The following is a 20,134-nucleotide window of genomic DNA, read 5'->3' on the forward strand; positions in this document are numbered from 1 at the left end:
ATTCACTGATAACGCTGCCACAGAACAGACGTTCCACTGCTGGAAAAAAAAGTCACAAATACGTAAAGTTTTTTTTTTCCTTTACCTCGTACTAATGTGTAGCTATCAATTTTCCTGACAATTTTTGTTTCCCGTCTTAAATCATTACAACGTTTATTTTCCTCCGTCCCTTGTTCGCAAGGTTGTCGTTTACTCACTTCTGTAAGGTTCAAGGAGGGGACGACGCAAAAGACACAGCTTTTGCCTTGACGTGACAAAAACGTTGTGAACAAAGAGACCGTCACAGTGCTGCACCGTGGAGTTAGCTGATGGCACAACAGCAGCATCTGTTAGCAGTACATTAGACGTCCACCAGTCTGGTCAGTCATTATCACACTTGGCATTAGCTTTGGAATGAGGACCACTGCTGTCCATGTCCAATACAAAAAAACCCTAATATTTTAGAGTATTTTTGTTTGTTTAATCATATAAATACTGCATTATGCACCTCATGAATGACTAGAACAATTGAAAAAAATATTTAAATAATCCTCATCAAGAGCAGGCCGGATTTGGCAGGTTTACGGCGTGGATGTGGGCAGCGGGCCGTGGGTTTGAGAGCGAGTGTTTTTCTCTAAGGAAGTGGTGTTTCCTGATTGGAGCATCTCTACCCTCTGCCCTTCCTGTGGCTGGTGTCAGGTTGTGTGCAAATGTGCAAAGACACTGCATTATTGTTTTATACTTATTTAAAGCTGCTCTGACGACCGGGATCCACTTAAACGGCTTTTGTTGGATACTGAACAAAAGGGACACAGATACTTACACACACACACACACACACACACACACACACATAAAACTACCTATGGAGAATTATCAGTTAAGTCTATACAATAGCCCCCATGATACTAATGCATGTAGGAGGATGAGGTGACCTCTGTGGTGTGTTTTTATGTCAGCCTGAGTGGGTGAGCGGAGGCACTCCCCTGCCTTTACATGCCTTTGTGTGCAGCGGTGAATTAGGTCTTTCATATTCTGGCAAACAATCTAGGACTGGAGTGGATTTGCATATTGAGCACTTGATAACACTAGCTCAGTGGAAAGAGCTCCCCTGCCCCCACCACCAGCCAACCCCACCGCCCCCCCCGGCCCCTAATAGAGGGCAACTGGGAAAGAAACTGAAGGCAACGATTAAGGGTGCAAAGGGCACAATCGCATACGGAGTCTTTCGATTCCTCGTAAATTACATGACTGTTCTATCACAAATCGCATGGATTTCTGAAGCAAGAACAACGAGTCGAATTACGGCTAACGTTATTAACCACGACGCTAAAAACACTGGCGATGGTATCGTTTATGTAGATATCTACAGTAAGAACGCCATTCTACTGAATACTCCATGACATGTCATGACCTCGGGGTCATTAAGTTTTACAGCCAATACAAGTTATAATGAAGAGAAAAAAACTACTGTATATATAAATATTTATATATTTACAAGAGATAAGATCATTATAAGCAAGTATTTAAAATGTTTAATAAATATACATCACATAAGTGAATGTTTTGAAATTACCATAATAGCTTAAAAATATCCATCCATCCATCCATCCATCCATTTTCATCCACTTATCCGTTACTAGGTCGCGGGGTCAGCAGTCTCCATGACCGCCACCCAAATCACACTGCACCGTACCAACCCCCCTGAACCTTCTTGCAGGTGGTGAGTCCACTGGAACCTATAAAACATTTTTAAAATAATTGTAAATACATGCGTTTTTTTTTTTTGTAGTATTTATCTTAGAAGTGTTGTGCAGATGTATGTGATCACATCATATGTGAATACAAATGTAGTATCGAGGTCTTCAGGTCATTGACAACGCATTGACTTTTCCACCAACCACTGCATGCTGTATAAAATACACAGATCAAGATCAAGTCAAATACATCCGGTGCAGTATTTTAAAGTATTTCATCATTTCTGCCACAGTTCTCTCTGCATGTGCGTGAACAATGCGTTCGTGCAGGTGCATCTGAATGTACCGTACGGAGACTCGTGAACTGCACGAGTGTGTTTGTCCAAAGTCCCACCTGTGTCTCCTCCTGTTCTCACACTGATCATGTAAAGGTGAAGTCTGCTGTGCTAACTCACAGATGGGACTTTCGTGCCTCCCTTTCTCCTCTCCCGCTCCCTCTCATTCTCTGCCGTCTCCCTCTGTGCCTTCACACACAGTTCTCCCAGGCTGTTCTCATACATCAGATCTGACATGCTCACTCCTCGTGTGCACGACAGGAACAACCGGGCCACACTCGCTGTCTAATTTTCAAATTACAGTTGTGTGTTAGCAGTTTGTTCAAGAAGGCAGGAGACAAGGATTTCATCAAAGCCAGCAAAGAAACACAAAAAAACAAATGGGAGTCATTATTTTACCTCTAACCTCATCGGTCGCCTAGTTAATACCCAAACGCTGTGCCTTTCATTTGACCTCTACATTTGTTCAACGCGTAATTTGGGACATTTGCTGCAACAAGAAGGCGACAACAGTAATGGCAGAAACAGGGATATCGTTTAACGGCACCATAAACAAACGCTGTCTCCTGCGGCGCCTCGGTTTGAACCTCACCCTGAGTGCGAACATCGTCATGACCTCCACCACCGTCGCCATGTTTGTTACTGTCTGGAAAAAGAAAAAAAGTCTGCCCAGAAAAGAAAGTCTGAACTCAGTATCGCCCCCTGGTGGATCTATTACATAAAAACCTTGCCTAATGTTTTTCACATTTGGGAGTACATGTATATGTCCAGTTACATTTGAAACCCACATAGATGTTTACATACATCACAAGGTTTTAGACTGAAACTGAGACGAATTAAGGCGCGTTCAAATCTCTGCCCTTCATCACAAAGTGCTGGGACTGTTTCCATCTGTGGAGGAGGATGGAAGGACAAGAGAGACATGAGACACAAACACAAGGGCATAGGTGTGATCGGGAGAAATGTAAAGGAATGTAGGTCAAGGGAGAGAAAGTAAATTTGGAGCTTTTGGAAGAGAGACACCTGCAAGGGACAGAAAAAGAGAGAGAGAGAGAGAGAGAGCGGCAGCAAAGCTCTGGGGCACAGTATAAAAGAGGGGCTAATAATGAAACTACTGAGAGCTGCTGTACATCTTTTTTTCCTACAGGGAGCAATTCAGGCAGTTAGCACACTTAGTGGGAGTAAAAGTGTGTCACAGCCCGAGCTGGTCATCCACTCCTGCACGGACGTCTCATGCTGCTGTGGCTTCTTAGCAGACAATAATACTGCACAGCTACTCTGGTGAGGGGTCTTTGTGCATTGTCTACAAATATAAATCAGCCGACAACAGACGAATGTTTTAATATAGAAAATATCACAGTTTTACTGCAGCAGAAAATCAAGTTATCAGGTTTATGGCACGGTGAAATATTCATTAGGTTTTACTCAAGGAACGTCAAAACAAAAACAGGTCCAGCATATAAAAAAGCACAACATAAACGTAGTAGTGTTTGGCAGAGCATATTATATCCTTTGATGCTCAAAACGTTATTGCAAGTGCCAGAAAACATGAAACACAGCTGTAGAAGAATTATCGGAACTACGGTGGATCCAAACCTAACATAACCTATTTATTTTCTTCTTTTTTTAAATTCAAAATAGGCCTAACACAACTCAAACTAATTAAACTAAAATACTAAAAACAATTTAACAACACTAAAACAACTTTAAAACAGTCAAGCAGGACAGGCAGAAAAACTTGGTCATATTTTCTTTTTTTTTTCCACTGCTGACTGTACACAGTGACCTCAAATACCAGAGCTGTGTGTTTGAAACAGCAGTGGTTTTGTCCACGATGCCTGTGAAAAAAACCCTGGACATATTTAATGCAGGAGAATCTTCCTCTTCTTTTCACTCTGCTCTCTTCTGCCATCGTTGCTCTTTTTCTCATGTTCTGCCATTTTTCCTCCATTACTGCATACCTTCAGATTACAGGGCTGCGTTCAGCTCCTCCATTAACCCCAACCGCATTGTTTCAAAAGAAACTGAATTGGTTTATCTTCAAAGAAAATGGGGCAAAGGACCGGGGTAAACTATGCTGCTGTCAGATTTGATTGAGGTCATTACCACAGACAAAGGGGGGAAAACGGAGCACACACAAATTCACAACCAAAACAGAATGTGAGTTTACTTCTCAGGACGATGGAAGAACATGACGTCATGGTTACGATGGGAACGTTACAAGACCGTGCTCCTTTAAAATATGACTTTTCCACTCAGTATTTGTGGAGCCTGTGTAATTATCTGGCCAAGACGACCCAGAGGACCAGCATGCACTCAAAGCAGGTCACAGGATCTGTATTATCTCCAAGTGTGACATCCGCAAGCACAAGCCCTGGGTTCATCAAGTGTTGTGAGGTCATTTGGTTGATGTGCAGATCAATTATCAATCAATTTCAAATTAGCGATGCACGGCGGTTATACACCGGGGAGTGCAGTGGAAAAATAATTTGGCTCCGGGAGTCACTCGTGTCAGAAAACTCCTGACCTCAAAAGCCGCCACAGTTAATAGTTCATTCTGCATCCTTCCTGCCGGGCTGCTGTAGCTGCAGCTCACACCACTATATTACAGTCCATATATTATGAGTGGTGGATGTCAGTCTGACGTCTGGGAAGAATCTGTTCACTCTTTGACATGCAGTGTGGTTTTGCCTCGTAGTGAACTCCAAATAGCTGTAAAATCAGCCGTATCTGGAGGTCGGTGAACAGTAGACATAGTCAGTTTCACTTGGTCAACGGTGGAAGTGAATGAGAATGTAAGTAGTTATTTGTCAGATGTGTCAAATATGATTGTGTCATAAAAAACCTTTAAATTTATTGGGTTAGGAAACTCAGCTGCATGGACCGTATTAAATGCTTTTTAAGCTACCACGGGCCATAGAAAATGACTTGGCGGGCCACATTTGGCCCCCGGGCCTTGAGTTTGACACGTGCTTTAAGTGGTCTAGAGGCAAGTTTTTTAACTTAAAAGGCCACCATGTATTTCATATTTATGGTATAAAAACTGTTTATAATGTGGTCTTAAGTTTGGTTTAGAAAACACTCTCCAGGATTATAAATTACATGTACATTTACGTGTAATTTATAATCCTACGTAAGTGAATCATTGCACCTTTGACCTCGGAGCTACAGTATGTCGGGTTGGAGGGGGGGGGGTTATGTGTATTTTATCGAGGTATTTGCTTTCTCTTACACCACAGGAACCTAAAGCTGATCTCTGCGTGACCTCTGCAAAAACTTGAACTGGACTTTTCCTGAGTGGAAAGTTGTGAGTGGCTGACTGGTGCAAGTAACTCCAGGTCACGACTGATGAGGACAAGTTTGACTCAAAATCCTTTTCATAATTTATACTGAGTCACATCAGCAGTTCTCGGAGCGGGGCTACTTAACCGAGCACTTCCTAGAAGTCACTCATGTCTCATCATCAGAATCCAACTATTAGGATTTGTCCTTTGCATAACTAACAATGTTAAAATCTAGACCAGACCAGACCAGACCAGATCAGATAAGAGATGAGATGAGATGACAGGAGAGAAAGACAACAGACTCAAGAGTATAAATAAACGTATATAAAGTATACTAAAACAAAGATAAATATGTCAAAATATATTTCTTTTTTTTTAATTTATTAGTGCTTTTCGAGACATTCAATGACACTTTCTTTGCCTAAGATACAGGATTTCAACCACAGATTTTTCCAGTTCCAATTCAGAAGTTAGATGAAGTAGAAAACAATGAAGCTCTGCACTGGCTCAGATGCTGCTGCATTTTCAATATGAAATTCCATTTCCTCTGTATTTCTTTCATTGATTTGGACAAACACGTGTTGACAAACCGACTGTAAACAGACGACTGTGTTCCTCAGGCGTCTGTTGTGAGGTTTCCACCAGTTAACTGGGAGCTCACTGGGGACTGTGGAGGGGCCTAATGAACCCCCCCAAAAAAACAAATGTTACTGTCGGGCTTACAAATGGTGGATAAAAGTGATGAAGTCATTACAGTTGGGAGGACGGGGGTGGGGGAGGAGCGGTGGGGGCTTGGTCCTCTGGGATCCACAGTCATTTATTTAACAGGAAAACACAGCGGCCCCAGTGTACACACACTCACACACACACACACACACACGTGTGTCCAGCCTATTAGTGCTCTCTTGAGGGAATACTGTGTGTGCAGGAGCATTTCCTGTGTCATTGATCTGGGCTCATAAGAGCTCACCATGATAAACACTGCAGCCATTCTCAGTAATACCTTAACAAGCCTGTGGCAGACACTCACTCACAGGCACAACAGCTCTCTCTCTCTCACACACACACACACACACACACACACGTAGTGCAGTAAAGCGAGGTGTGTTGGTGTAATAAGTCAATTAACATGGATTGAAACCAACAGTGAAGTGTGAACAGATGTGTCTGTTTTTACAAACAGCCTTTTACTGAAGTACAGATGGAGGGTTCGATTCCTGGCACTCATTTTATGGCTTTTCATAACTATATATTTATGATGTTTTTGTCATTTTAAAACTGTTTACACGACTCTGAGTCAGATTACTGCTCAAAAGCAGGTTTCACTTTTATCATCATGTTGGCCATGTGACACTGCACATGATTCTGTGGAGCAAAACAATTATTCTGTTGAAGCTCAGCGTGCCACAGTTTGTGGCTAGTGATGAGCTTTAACGCCGTTCTCATGACGTTCTAAAAGTCTTAACTCATTTTTTGTCCTTACTCTGTTGATGCCACGCCCTGTATATCACACGTAGATCTGAGCAGTGAACAAAGTAAAATATTTAAAAACTTAATTATTAAATATTTTCTGCAATGAACTTAAAGGAAATGTAGGATTTAAAAATAAAAAAATATTAATTTATAACATATTAATATTAAGTATTAATATGTTATAAAGTAGCCTTCCTTGGATAAACCACTAAAACTTGGTTATTACCAAAAACTTAATGCATTTCTTTTATATAAAGTAACACTTTTCCAAAGCGGCTTCTCTAATGCTGTATGTTCATGCCCCAAATGTCTGCAGAATAACTGATCTGCTGCGTGAGTCCTGTCAGCAAAGGTTCTGTCAAACCTCAAGTCAGCCAGTCAAGCAAAACAGCTCATATCAAGGAGTGCAGCATCAGGGTGCCGCACCACCGGGGAAACATCTATTTTAAATATGTATAAGCCCAGAGCTTGTCACACACTCAACACACTTGTACACGTGCCTGCATCACCATATACAGTATATATATATATATATATATATATACTGTATATGATGAAAGATTTAGTTCCAGTGATACAGTGCGACCTGTCACAGTGTGTTATCAACCCATTGTTCTATCATCATGTATAAATGCACTTTATATTTGTTGCAGTCCAGATGTAGAAAACTCTGTTTCTAAATAATATTCATATATTCGTAACTCTTTAATAAACACGGTTGTGATACTGAGGTCCAACTCAACACACATTCATTACAACACTATATTTATCATTTCATTAACTTAATGAATACATTTTTTTGAATTAATACAATTATCTCCAGTCTGGAGAAGTTGATGGTCAACCCGAATCTAGAGTCAAATATACAGAGAACCAGTCATTTGACATTAAGGCATCAGAATCAGAAGAACTGGCCTCAAACATCTATCATTCTGTCTCTGTTCCCACTCTGACCTGCGGTCATGAGGAAAGGAATGAGATTATCAAGTCAAAAGACCTGAAGGTGGCTGGGTTGATCCTTCAGAGACACCGTCTGAGCTGGACACCTCAGGTTCCCCCGAGGAGGTCACATGGACATGACGATCCAGGAGCAGCTCTGGGGTAGAGCCAGGTGCTCAACTCAATGTATACAATTCATAGTAAAAATGTGTCCTGTAGATAGACAAAAATAGCCTTTCCAAGCACATCACCTGACACTGAGCGACCTGCACCCAGAGCACGTCAATACGCTTGTTTTCTCACATGCAAATCAAGTTTCGACAATTGAATTTTCACTTTTGTGTTGGTTCGTAGTTGAACTTGCTAACATTCTAAATTCTGTGTATTTAATGATTTTGGAAATATAGATTATTATTTATCAGACTAGTGTCGACTCTATGGATGCAATGACCGATAAAACGCTGACTGTTGATTCTTCTAAAACTGATTACATTTTGGCTTCAGTGGTCAAGCCCTGCTGCTCACACACCCGTGAATCACTGATTAATCACACAGCCAACCAAGCAGGCCAAAAATCTTGAAGCATAAAAAAACCTCAAATCTTGACCACATCAGATGGTCGCCCAAGACATTTGGCCGGCTGCCCTCCAGCAGAGTCGCCCGTGTGAAGACACTCTTGGACCCGGTCTAATGTGTGCCTAGGAGACCCTGGGACCAGACGGCTGCTGTGCTGTCTCTCCCCCAAATATCAATCCATCATTTATTCATCCCTACACATCTGAAGTTCAGAACATCTCCGTCACCTCGACACACACTGGAACACACACTGTGGAACTGAACCCTGCGTTCTTTTAATTTTTTCTTTTTGAATCTATTTTTAGGGTGAAAAATAATCGAGGTGGAAAGTTCCATCTGTCCCACACTCTTGTTCCAGCTGCTCCTATTTAGTGGCTAGCAGAGCGAAGAGCAGGAAAAACCTACTTATCAGATACAGCTGAAGCAGGATTTTCTTTTTAAATAATATCAGGGATGTTGATGTTAACTTTATGCCGATATCTGTTATATATATATATTCACTAAAATCCTCGAAAATAAAAAAAAAGAAACGTACGTTGAACACAACAGAATATCGTAATTAGATTTTACTTTTGTAAGTTAATCAAAAGTGGTGCTTTGGCCCAGGGGCAATGTCTCTGTCATTGGTGGGCAAGTTCGAATCCCAGTCGGGGCGGTTGGTACCTTCCAGTGGACTCACCACCCGCAGGAAGGTTCAGGGGGGTTGGTACGCTGCAGTGTGATTTGGGTGGCGGTCATGGAGACTACTGCCCCGCGACCCAGTAACAGATAAGCGGATGAAAATGGATGGATGGAAGTTAATCAAAGGAAAATATAGAACTATATAACATGTATATTTGGAAAATATTTACCATTATGTTTATTGTAAGGTACACTAAATATGATTGAAGCGACAAGTGATTAAGATGAGTAAATATAAGTGTGTCATATAATATTTCTTTTAAATATTTTTACCCAAATCTTTGGCAGAGACCTTAAGGGCTAAAGGAAAAATGATTCATGTCCCAGCCAAAAGCCACTGGGAGTGTAGTAATAGCTCAGACAGCTCAGATCAATATGGTGACAATGTCTGACATGAAAAAAGTGGAGATCAGTAGAAACAGTCACAACAAACAACCTCAATCGATACTGACTTTGCTGCATCAGAATGTTATTTATAGAAACTCTATGCTTCCCACCAAGAAAAAAAAACCAACTTGTCAGCCAGCAGCTTTCTCCTGAACAAGTGCATTTGTTAATAAAGCTGCTGAGCTCACACACTGCTGCACTGGTACAAGTCATCTGTCGACAAGGAGCTTCACTGGGTGCAATAACTGAGGCAATAACTGCACAGAGCACCAGCCTCTCTGGGACTCACGGAGAGGATCGCTCTCTCTATTTGGTATCGGCTTCAGACAAAAGGTTCATACCGACAGATTTAATCTCACCGTGCACATACGTGTATGTGTGTGTGTGTAACCCTGAGTGAAGCTGACAAGACGCCGTGTGTCCACTCAGGTAAACAAGGGGGCAGCGGAGTGAAACGCCGAGGCAATCAAGGCTAAATTCAATCTCACGCTGTTGTCGTGTTCAAATTGACACGTCAACATGTGTGCGTTTGTGTTTGTGATATCAGTGGGAATGTTGCTTCAGTCTTTGTAAGACTCTATTTGCATTTTTCTACCATTTATTTGTTGCTACAATGTGTGAAATAAGTTGGTTTATATATATAAATATATATAAATAACCTCCCTCATTTATTTTCTATTTAACAGACTCATATTTCAGACCAACTCCATTTGTTATTAGTCCTTTGTCTGCCGCGCATAAATACATTCCACTAATGACGCTCTTTTAATGAGAGACATTAATCATTTACGCACGTTTTCTCCGGTCTCCACGGCTTCAGTGTGAGTGTAGAACATATGAGAATTAGACACAGTTATTTAATTTAAAACAACGAGGGTGTGTAAATTCCTGACACTCATTTTCGGTGCTTCGGGAGATACAACATCTCTAAATAATTCAAAGTTAATTTATTTCTAACTTAATTTCCAAATTCTCTGTTCAAGTTTTGTGTCTCAATCATTGGGTCCGGGTCAATAAAACATCTGGGCAGTGCTGTGTGATGTATATCACAAAGGGAAAGTGACAAAGTGTGCAATTGGCTCCTATTGGAGAGTCAAACTGTCAATCATATACAGTGTTTACACGCTGCACCACCGTGCTTTATCACCAGTTTTCCTCTGAAGAGGATCGTAAAAACAACAAAGCCAAAAGAACAAAAGAAGAATCATAAGAACATTAGACGGATGGATGGATGAATGGATGATAGATGAATGGATGGATGGATAGATGATAGGATACACATTGAATAATAGTCACAAACACAAAATATATTTAAACTTTTGTTCATTTACCCATGAGAATAGTCACAAACACAAAATATATTTAAACTGGGTTTATGTTTATAAATTATTTTCAGTTATTTATTGACCAGTTTGTAAATTCAATACGGTTCTACAGACCAGCACCAGGACTCACTGAGGTCCGAGGTCTGTTGCCCTGTCCTGCACCGCTTGACCACCATGTGCCCCGTTAATCGGTCGGATTAGCAGCGCAGCCCTGCACCGTCTGCTGCGTTTCTATTTCAAAACACACTCCCCCGCTGCTGAGCCACGTTTAAAAGCAATAAATGCGAGTGTTTTTAAGCCACAAATGTGTTTTTGTGTGCCGTGTAAGACGCGTAAAAGCGACACTGTCACGCCAGGGCGCATTAGAGATGAGACGGTAAAAGTGCTTTTGGGAGCGACGGCATTGTGGACAGTGGATACTGAAGGGGAAAAAAACTGTCTAAATCTGTTTTTAAGGCTTTAGTTGGGTGGAAATGCCGGGGATTTATCAGCCTGATCCAAACATACAGTATTAGAGGAGATGATGTCTGTGCCATGCGCCTCCGCAGAGCGAAGAGAACGAGGAGGAAGAGGAGGAGAAGGTGCGCAATTTAAGACCCAGAAACAAGACTGTACTAAATTAAACACGTGAAAAGTAGATTTGTAACCGTGATAAACATGGGGGGCAGTAGACATTTGTAGCAATGATGGATCAAAGGTTTGTAAAAGTTTGGAGAAGAAGCAGAAGAAGTTCATCACTGTCGGTCAACTTACCCTCCAGGCAGAAACAGACCATCCAGGCGATCCACAGGTCCGAGTTCTGGAACTTCAACATGATTCCTGAGTTTCCTGAGCGACTCGGTGTTTTAATTTTAGTCAAATTCTTTCTCCTTCTATATGAAATCACAGCTGCGATATCAGTTTACTCCAAAAAAAAAAAGAAGTGTTTCTCCTTCTATATGAAATCACAGCTGCAATATCAATTTACTCCAAAAAAAGTGCCCGGTCTTTGTAAAAACGTCAGACAAAAAACAGTCAGTGTTGTTCACGCAGCGAAAAGACAAATAATTCAGAAATCATTGACGTTCTGGACTCTCGTCTCCGCGTCTTCTTCTCCTTCTTCTCCCTCTTCTTCTTCTTCTTTTCGCCTTTAATACATCAAACGCTCTTGGTTATTCCAAGATTCTGTTCCTAACGGCACCTCTGCCGTGAGTTTACGCACAGTAGAAAGAAAGAAAAACCAAAGTCGACGTCCACCTGGTGCTAAATAAAAACCTCCCAGCTGCTGCTGATGACACTGATTCACAGACCGACCACAGGTCGACGCTTCTCCACGCCGCTCCGCGTGTTTCTCCTGCAGCGCGTCTTGTTGCGCTCCATGGTTTCACCTCTGTTCTGCTGGAGCTCAGCCGACGTGCAAATAAGACGCGCACCTATGAGAAATCATACCACTTCCGGGCTAATTTTTCACAATAAATTGAAAGAAATGTCATGGCGTGAAGTGGCAAACCCTGAGGCGGATTGGTGATTAGACCAAAATAAGTTTCGACAAAATGTCATATATACAACGAACAATTAAGGTGAACTTCGGAGTAGACACTGCATTTAACAATCTCTGTTTGCAATGTTAATAAAACAAATCGCATTCACACTGTGGTCAGTGTGAACAGCAGGTGTCAAACTCAAGGCCTGGGGCCAAATGTGGTCCATCAAGTCATTTTGTGTGGCCCACAAGACCTGATCAATGAAAACTTTTTTTTATTTCACAGCATTGTACAATATTTGTAACTTGAATAAATAATAATCAATTGCAGAAACATGTATTAATATGTTATGGAGTGCAATGGTTGCATCTATACAGTCTTCCATTTACTGTATTGTCAGTAATAATGCTCCGCCTCCCTCCCCCCCCAGTGAAAATGACACCCCTGTGGTACTGAGGTGACTACTGACTAAGGTCCATCTTGGAAGGTGAATCTTCAAAACAAGAAAAATAAAATCATCTGGACTTTTATTTTGTAAACATCAACGTAGCTGTTTCCTGTTTCACTGTACATTTGACGGACATTAAAGCTAACTCGGCTGTTGCTAAGACACCGCTGACGCCAGTCGATCGAGAGAAAGAGAGAGAGAGAGAGAGAGAGAGAGGGAGAGAGCAGCGCGCCCTCCTGCGGTGGACTATTTATAAATTGTGTTTGGTCAATATCTTCATATTTACATATATATAATCAGTATATGTGAGCAGTAAATACAGCAGACTAAGTAGGGAATTTATTTAAAAAGGAAGATGTTTCACGTTGTCGTTTTCTCATGAAAAACATTCAAACATGAATTATTAGTACAGTTCTTTTTAAGGATCATAAAAGCATAATCACCTTCAAATATGGCACCACTGCCTGGACGTGCACAGATCCTTTAATCCTTTGAATACTTTGAAGTTATTTTTGCACTTTTTCTTTTCTTCCCCTTTTCCTTTCTTCACCCTGAACTGAAGTTCTTCATCCATTACTTTTTCCTTTCTTCCTCACATGCAATCTTTCCTGCTCTTTTTTTTTTTTTTTTTGCTTTTTCCAACCTCCTCTCTGCCTCGTCACCTTTACATCCATCCTCCCTTTCTTTTCTATAAACCAGCACGAATGCATTAATCAGAGATGTGAACCCTTTTTGAGGGGACAGCAATAAAATGGCAGATGAGGAGGTGAAATGACCCTGTGGAGAGACAGGTGAATGTTTGTGCATCACACAGAAGGATGGAGAACAGCAGCATAATTCAGGTGACACTGAGCCGCTGATGGAGCGGCAGTGGAGGAGAGGAAACAGAGGCAGAGACTTTCGAAGAACCACCCGTCCACGTCTGGGACGAGTGGCTGAAGCTGCCGTGACTTTGACGATAGGTCACGTAGAGTGGAGGCGGTGGTTTATAAAACACAAGTGAGACTTACTGTGATGCATGATTTACTGACGAAGGCACGGCCCAAAAAAACAAGAGGCTGACTCTGTTTACTGACGAAGGCACGGCCCAAAAAAAACAAGAGGCTGGCAGAGATGGAGATGCTGAGGTTTTCATGATGGGGTCAGATCAGATCAGACCTAGAGTTTGGAGATAAACGTAAATCACATTTCTGTGGACATGCAGTGGACGATGACCCATGAAAATATACTGGAAGGCAAAAATGCACCCAACAGATGAGGGTTGAATAAAGGAGGTGGAGAACAACAAGAAGAAGAGAAGACAAATAATGGATGGTTAAATCTATTATAGATGCCCGCTGGCCTTAAACACCAGCGCTCCGGCAGAGACCAGGGAGAGAGGGAGACAATTAGGATACTGGTTTTGATCTGGGACTTGACAAATATCAGAGCGGATCTGCAGGATCCCACTGAGTGTGACTTCAGCCCACTGGGACTCTCATCCTGAAAGAGGAGGTGCACAGTGGGAGCGCTGAATAATTGAATTGGACGCTAGATAAGAGCACCATCAGTGGGAGTGGGAGTAACATTAGGGCTCATAGTACTGCATTAAAAAGAACACAAACAGAAGATGTAGTTTTCTTTAAAAAATGCTGCATACTCCACAGCAGGTGTTTCATTTAGGAACGTCAGTTAAAAAAAATATATTTAATATTTTTTATTTCCCTGCTCTGGTGGATCTTTATTTCCAGTTTATGACATGTGATTGGGTAAAGGCAGGATGGTTCACCAGTTCATCACATGGGCCACATATAGAGACAACCATTCATTCTTACACACATGGGCCACATATAGAGACAACCATTTATACTCACATTCATATTAAAAGTCAATTTAGAGTGGACACCTAATTATGTATTTATGTTATTGGATTATTTCTTTTTTGTTTAGCCACTGACCCCAGATAACCACTCAATTATTTAACTTTTAGTAAGTTTGGATCATTGTCTGAACATATTTATGATTTTTTTTGGTCTTTTTAGATATGAAAGCATGTGCCGTTTGAAACAAAGACCTTGTTGTTGTTGTTGTCACATCTTAAGCAGCAGATGATCCTCAGGCTGTTCCTCAGCTGAACTCAGGCAGTATGTTGTCGTTACTGTTTCCAAGAAGCGCTGGTCCAATGCAAGTGACATCGTTGATGCAGGTCAGGTGGTCACTGAGAATGACACACACACACACACAGACACACACAAGGAACCACAACAGAAATGAAAGATAGTTATGGAAGATATTTTCAAAAATGAATCCTTTAGTGAAGTCCCGTCCCTCTGAAGGACAAATGCTCTGCAGGTGAGATCCTGCTAGAATTTGTTCTTGTTCTTTTACTCCACCCATTAATTTTGCCCTGCAGTATTTTCTTAGGAGTAAAATAAAAAATAATAAATAATAAAAAAAAGCCTCTGCACATGATGCACATGATGGATGACTTAAATCCTGCTCCTTCAGCAGCCGTCGCAAAGATGCATGCTTGATTTATTATTGATTCCCATCAGAATCTGCTCCATTTTTCTTTTTTTTTCTGCTCCGCCATAAAAGATTCAAAAGACCTGAAGGAGACCCTCAATGCTAAATGTGGTAATTCTCCACTGCTGACAGCCCAGGCTGCCGCTCGCACCATCCTGAATATTGATGTCAGGTAAATGGTGACCCTTTGTTTTATAGCACTGAATTATGTTTGAGATGTTGAACCCTCTGTCGGAAAGGTGTTGTGGTATTTTTTTATTTATTTTTTTACTTCAGTACTGAGCAGTGCAGCTCTGGATTTACCCTTGATTGTAAAATACGGCCCCATATGAACATCAAACCAAGGATTCTTTAGTGAATTTAGATTTTAAGTGAATAAGTTTCTACTCTTGTACGTATCAAATTTCCACAATTGAGCTTGAAACATAAATTACAATTCAAAATTAAACACTTTTTGTGGTTTTACAGCTGTTGTCTGGAAGACATTCCAGGTCAAACAGATGTTTGTAGTGCATGAAAAAATAAAAATCATTTTTAAAACAAAGAAAAACTTTCAAGCAAAAAAAAAAAAAACGTATTTGATGTGTTTGCTTAAGATTATACACTTATCTACTACACGTCCTGAATTCACGTTTTAGGATTGAAAATGCTGCCATCTAGTGGCCCTGCCCTGACATTTCACTGGCAAGTACAAGAACCACCATCAAAATCAATTAGTTTTTACTCCCACCGTTTAATTCTTTTTTTCTTCAATTCATAATTACAATCAATTTGAATTTGAGTGACAAGAAGAAAAAATGTTAGGCCGCACAAGTCAACACACACAAACATGATCACACGAGCGAAGGCACTTGTCAACAGACGAGAGAATCTGATGCTATTATAGCAGCACTGTCCCACAGGAAGCATCAGTTCTGAAATGACAAAAAGGGACAGAGGTGTTACTGCAGAAAAGTCATGTGACTCAGTAAAACACATGTTCAGATCAACGTCATTATATTCCTGCAGCTGCAGGAGCCTTCACAAGAAACATCATTTTCCATGGCGTGGAATGCGATTAAATCTAGTCAGGCCATGACAGGCCTGAGAACAGCGTGTTCACTTTCACACAGGCGATAATACAAAGACAGGCGTTTTATGACTCTACTATCTGACCGGTTTGCAGTCCCACCCTGTCACGCACTTTCTGCATCAGTTATTTGCATAGAGCAAAACCCATCAGTCACACAAACAATACAGCTAACACACGTCACATTCCAAGAGTAGCCCACGGCTATTGGGCAGCACACCTTTGAAACCAACTGCCAGTGTATATAATTAAGTTAGACTCATTTGAAAAAAAAATACTCAGGTAAAACTGAGTTATCCCTTAGTTATCCCGCTATAGGTCTAGACTGCTTTCTCTTCCCCACTCTTCTAAGAAACCTATACATAGTATGATGACAATAACCTGGTCTCCTCTTTTACCACTAGTCTGTCTCTCCAAATAAATGTTTTTCAGAGGATATTTTATGTTTAATTCCTTTTTATGAATTTGGGCTACACAAATAAAAGTGGACTGACCCTGACTTGACATGGAAAGAAGTTCTGACAATTTACTAGCTGCACTTTGGAAAATGATTGTGCTCAGATGCTATAAATAAAAGCCACGTGCAGCAGGGCGTAGCGTGACCGACTAACGAGCTGCGCAGGTCCAACCGGTTGATAAGGCGTAACAGCGACGGTTCCCGTTGAGCTGCATTTTTATTCAGTAGCAGCCTATGTAAGGTAAACATGGCAACACTTCACTCAGGAAAACTGAAGTCAGTGGACTCACCTCATCGCTACTGGAGGAAGATGAAGATGAAGATGAGGAGCCTGAGCCCTTGTGCTCCTTGCCCTCTTTGCCCTCCTTCTTTTTCTTGTGCTTCTTGTCTTTGTCCTTGCCCTCACACTTATCCTTGTCTTTACCTCCACACTTGTCCTTCTACAAAAAGAAAGTGTCGGTTTTTGAGCAGATGACCAGTTCAATGGTGGGTTTTTTTTAAGTGATTATCAGACACCACATCTGGAATTGTCATTTCCGTTCCATGAAAGCCGTCGGCAGAGAGCCATGGAGGAATCAGCAGATTCTCCCAGAGAGAAAACAGTTTAATGAAAGAAATGAAACACCCACAATCCATCAAATCCCCAAATCCCCACGTTGATTCATAAAAGTTTCAGAGAAACACCCAGAACATTAGAAGGAACATCTTTGTAAGGATGCACTCATACGAAGCTCCTACCTTATCCTTACTGGACTCCTTGCTTAGAAGGAACATCTTTGTAAGGATGCACGAAGCTCCTACCTTATCCTTACTCGACTCCTTGCCCTTATCCTTACTGGACTCCTTGCCCTTATCCTTACTGGACTCCTTGCCCTTATCCTTGTCCTTTTTACTCCAGGGCCAGCTGATCTCATCACTATGAGCCTCAGACTTTGTCACTGTTTCTTCATCTCCCAGAGCTGCAGAACAAGACCATGTGAACAGTGAGTGTCAATTTCTAAATCTGTAAAAACCATAAAAACAATAGCGGTGACAACATACTGTAACATCATCAAACTTAGACTACTCCCTAAATGTTCCCTCATGCTGAGATTTATTTCGGTATTGTTTATAAGTAAGGATAATGTTTAATGCTGAATATATTTGTAACCTGCCAGAACTGATTACCTAAAACTTTCTTTGACTTCTGACCTGTATGATCCAGTCAGGGTGGGATTATGTTGTTAGCATCTAAGGTTAAAGTGCAGGTGCTTCCAAAAGTAGAAATTCAAAACGTAGACTAAGAAAGGAAACAAATTATGACAAAAATAAATTAATTAATAAATTTAAAAAAACTGATCTTTCATCGTGTTTTTTGAGTCATTTTCTCAAATCCTTACGTGTAAAACGCGTCGTTTAAAACCTTTTGCCTTTTCACCGGCTAGCTGCAGCTTATGCACATTTTATGATATTTTAAAAGTCTAATGACGTCACATTTGTCAACGTCTTACCTGACGCCAAGTCCATTTTATCTGGTTCCTCTGGTCCTTGATACACAGGTGAACTGCAGCAGAGCACACTGACACTGAGAGTTGTCCACAAACACGGGAAACAAGTTGCGACCGCACCTAAAACACGTGACCTGTATGACCACGCCCTCCCCCGGCACCTGTTTTATTGTGCTGCGTTCACGTACAGGCAGAGAAACAACTAAAACAATCTTCTCTTCTCAAAACAAATCTGATCATTCTAGTTTTTATTTTTTATCTAAGATTAAAATCAATCATCATCGACTGTGGATTTTCAATTAAATAAAAACCTTATATTTATTATTTATCTATCTGACAAATCTTAATCTGTATTTTATGACGTAATTTTTTCTTGACGTTTAGTAACAGAACTAGTATTAAAACTTTCAAAACGCTTTAAATGGATGAAAAAAAGTTTTAGGATTTTTGAAATTCACAGTATTCAGTTTAACCACTAGTATTAAAACTTTCAAAACGCTTTTATATGGATGAAATATAGGATTTTTGAAATTCAGAGTATTCAGTTTAACATCAAAATCGTTAAATTCTCAAATTTTTGTGTGTTTTGAGTTGTGTATCTTCTACGTATTCTGAGCTCTGGTTTCTAAATTAGTGCTTTTAAAAAAAATAGCACTTTTGAAGTAGCTGAAAATACTTGTGGGTCAATGAAATTTTAAATCTTTTTGAGATTTAGTAAAAAAGAACAGAAAATATGAAGACAAATACAACAACAAGAAATGATCAAATAAAATCACTTTATAACCGAATAAGAAATCCCTGACAATATTTCGTTTTGACTGTGTGGTCATTTATTTATTATTAATTAAAACATTAGATCTTTCCCATTTGTATCACACTGCATTTTCCCAGCAACTTCTGTGTTCAAACAAGCAGCATAATAAAACACACATCCTATGTTTCACAAGTGAACAATCATTTGTAGCATTTGAACACACCGTGCAGGATTTAGTGTTGAAGTGATAAGTTGAAGGTGAATGTCACTCATCTCACTATACCTGCCCCGGGCAGATGGCAGACCGTATGGTGGGGTGTGTATGGTACCGTATAATACCACTTGTGTTGTCAGTAAAACAGTAAAGGCATTTGGATTATTTACTGTGGACTAATGTGAAATCATAGGTGCAGCATCCATATCTCATTTACTTTCAATCTATGCCAAATAAATTCCTTGAACCTTACAGAGCGTTTTTATTCAGTTAACTTTGATCGAGATGCTTTCACTTGTACGACTTGGAGCCTCTCAGAATGTCAGAGGAGCTGAGGTGCGAAGTGGTGCGGGACCCTCCTTCTCCGTACCTCCTCGGACTGCCCATCAGTGACTCCATGGGGCTGACAGGTCTGCGGATGGGTGCTCTGTCTCCAATACTCAGTGTGGCGCTAGAGGTGGTGGGAACAGTGGCAGCAGAAGAAGAAGAAGGATCCAGTTTTACAACAGGTTTGGAGGGGAGAGACACGTAGGAGACGACGGGCTTAGTCGCGCTGCTGCCACCACTTGTGCTTGTGCTAGTGCCGGTGCTGCGCTGCTGCCACCACTTGTGCTTGTGCTTGTGCTAGTGCCGGTGCTAACGATGGGGCTGATGGTGGTGCTGATGCTGATGCTGTCACCGGGGGGAGAAAGTTCACCCCCACCTGAACCCGACTCTGTTGTTTTTGGTTCATCACTTTGCACAGAAACAGGACTTTCCTAAAAAAAAAAAAACAGCAAGAAGAAAGATTGTTACAGTCGAACATCGAGATGTAATTAAAACTCCAACCAACCACCCGTGCTCATTATTAATCATTTATCCTGAGAAAACTTACACTTATTTTCTTCAACTCACTCTCACTCTCGGAGCCTGAACTCTGTGGAAAAGAGATAAAAAGTGAACTTAAAATAAGAGCAAATTCTTCTTTAACAACAATCTGACCATAAATCATCTAAAATGATTACATTACCTTTTCCTTCTTCTTTTTTTTCTCCTTTTTCTTTTTGTTTTCTTTGTCGCTT

General features: G+C 40.8%; 2 protein-coding genes across 3 annotated transcripts in view; both read right to left on the minus strand.

Moving 5' to 3' along the window:
- igsf11 (immunoglobulin superfamily member 11) overlaps positions 1-11,596 on the minus strand; it is a 78,738-nt gene extending 67,142 nt beyond the window's left edge. Inside the window, exon 1 of the mRNA XM_017032191.1 lies at positions 11,430-11,596. Within this exon, the coding sequence (XP_016887680.1) occupies positions 11,430-11,490 (61 nt within the window). The 5' untranslated portion in view covers positions 11,491-11,596. The remainder of the gene's footprint in view (positions 1-11,429) is intronic.
- A 4,209-nt stretch (positions 11,597-15,805) lies between these two features.
- Positions 15,806-18,254, minus strand: LOC103377728 (protein FAM133-like). 2 transcript variants are annotated; one of them, XM_025055309.1, is made up of 4 exons: positions 18,109-18,254; positions 17,444-17,577; positions 16,909-17,058; positions 15,806-16,006 (listed from the first exon to the last, which is right to left on the minus strand). In XM_025055309.1, exons 1-4 carry the CDS (start codon positions 18,122-18,124, stop codon positions 16,001-16,003), a joined length of 306 nt encoding a protein of 101 aa, XP_024911077.1. In that variant the 5' UTR covers positions 18,125-18,254; the 3' UTR covers positions 15,806-16,000. The 2 variants fall into 2 exon arrangements, with proteins under 2 accessions (XP_024911077.1, XP_008306862.1); XM_008308640.3 differs by having other exon boundaries at positions 17,420-17,577.
- Between the last annotated feature and the right edge of the window lie 1,880 nt (positions 18,255-20,134).

The sequence above is a fragment of the Cynoglossus semilaevis genome, chromosome 4 (assembly GCF_000523025.1).
Source record: "Cynoglossus semilaevis isolate Cse_v1.0 chromosome 4, Cse_v1.0, whole genome shotgun sequence".
NCBI classification, from domain to species: domain Eukaryota; kingdom Metazoa; phylum Chordata; class Actinopteri; order Pleuronectiformes; family Cynoglossidae; genus Cynoglossus; species Cynoglossus semilaevis.

Excerpts from the sequence above, each read along its gene's own strand:
- LOC103377728 (XM_008308640.3), bottom strand. Across the intron at positions 17,059-17,419 it reads AGGAGTCGAGTAAGGATAAG|AAGGACAAGTGTGGAGGTAA; the intron begins GTAGGAGCTTCG and ends TTCTTTTTGTAG.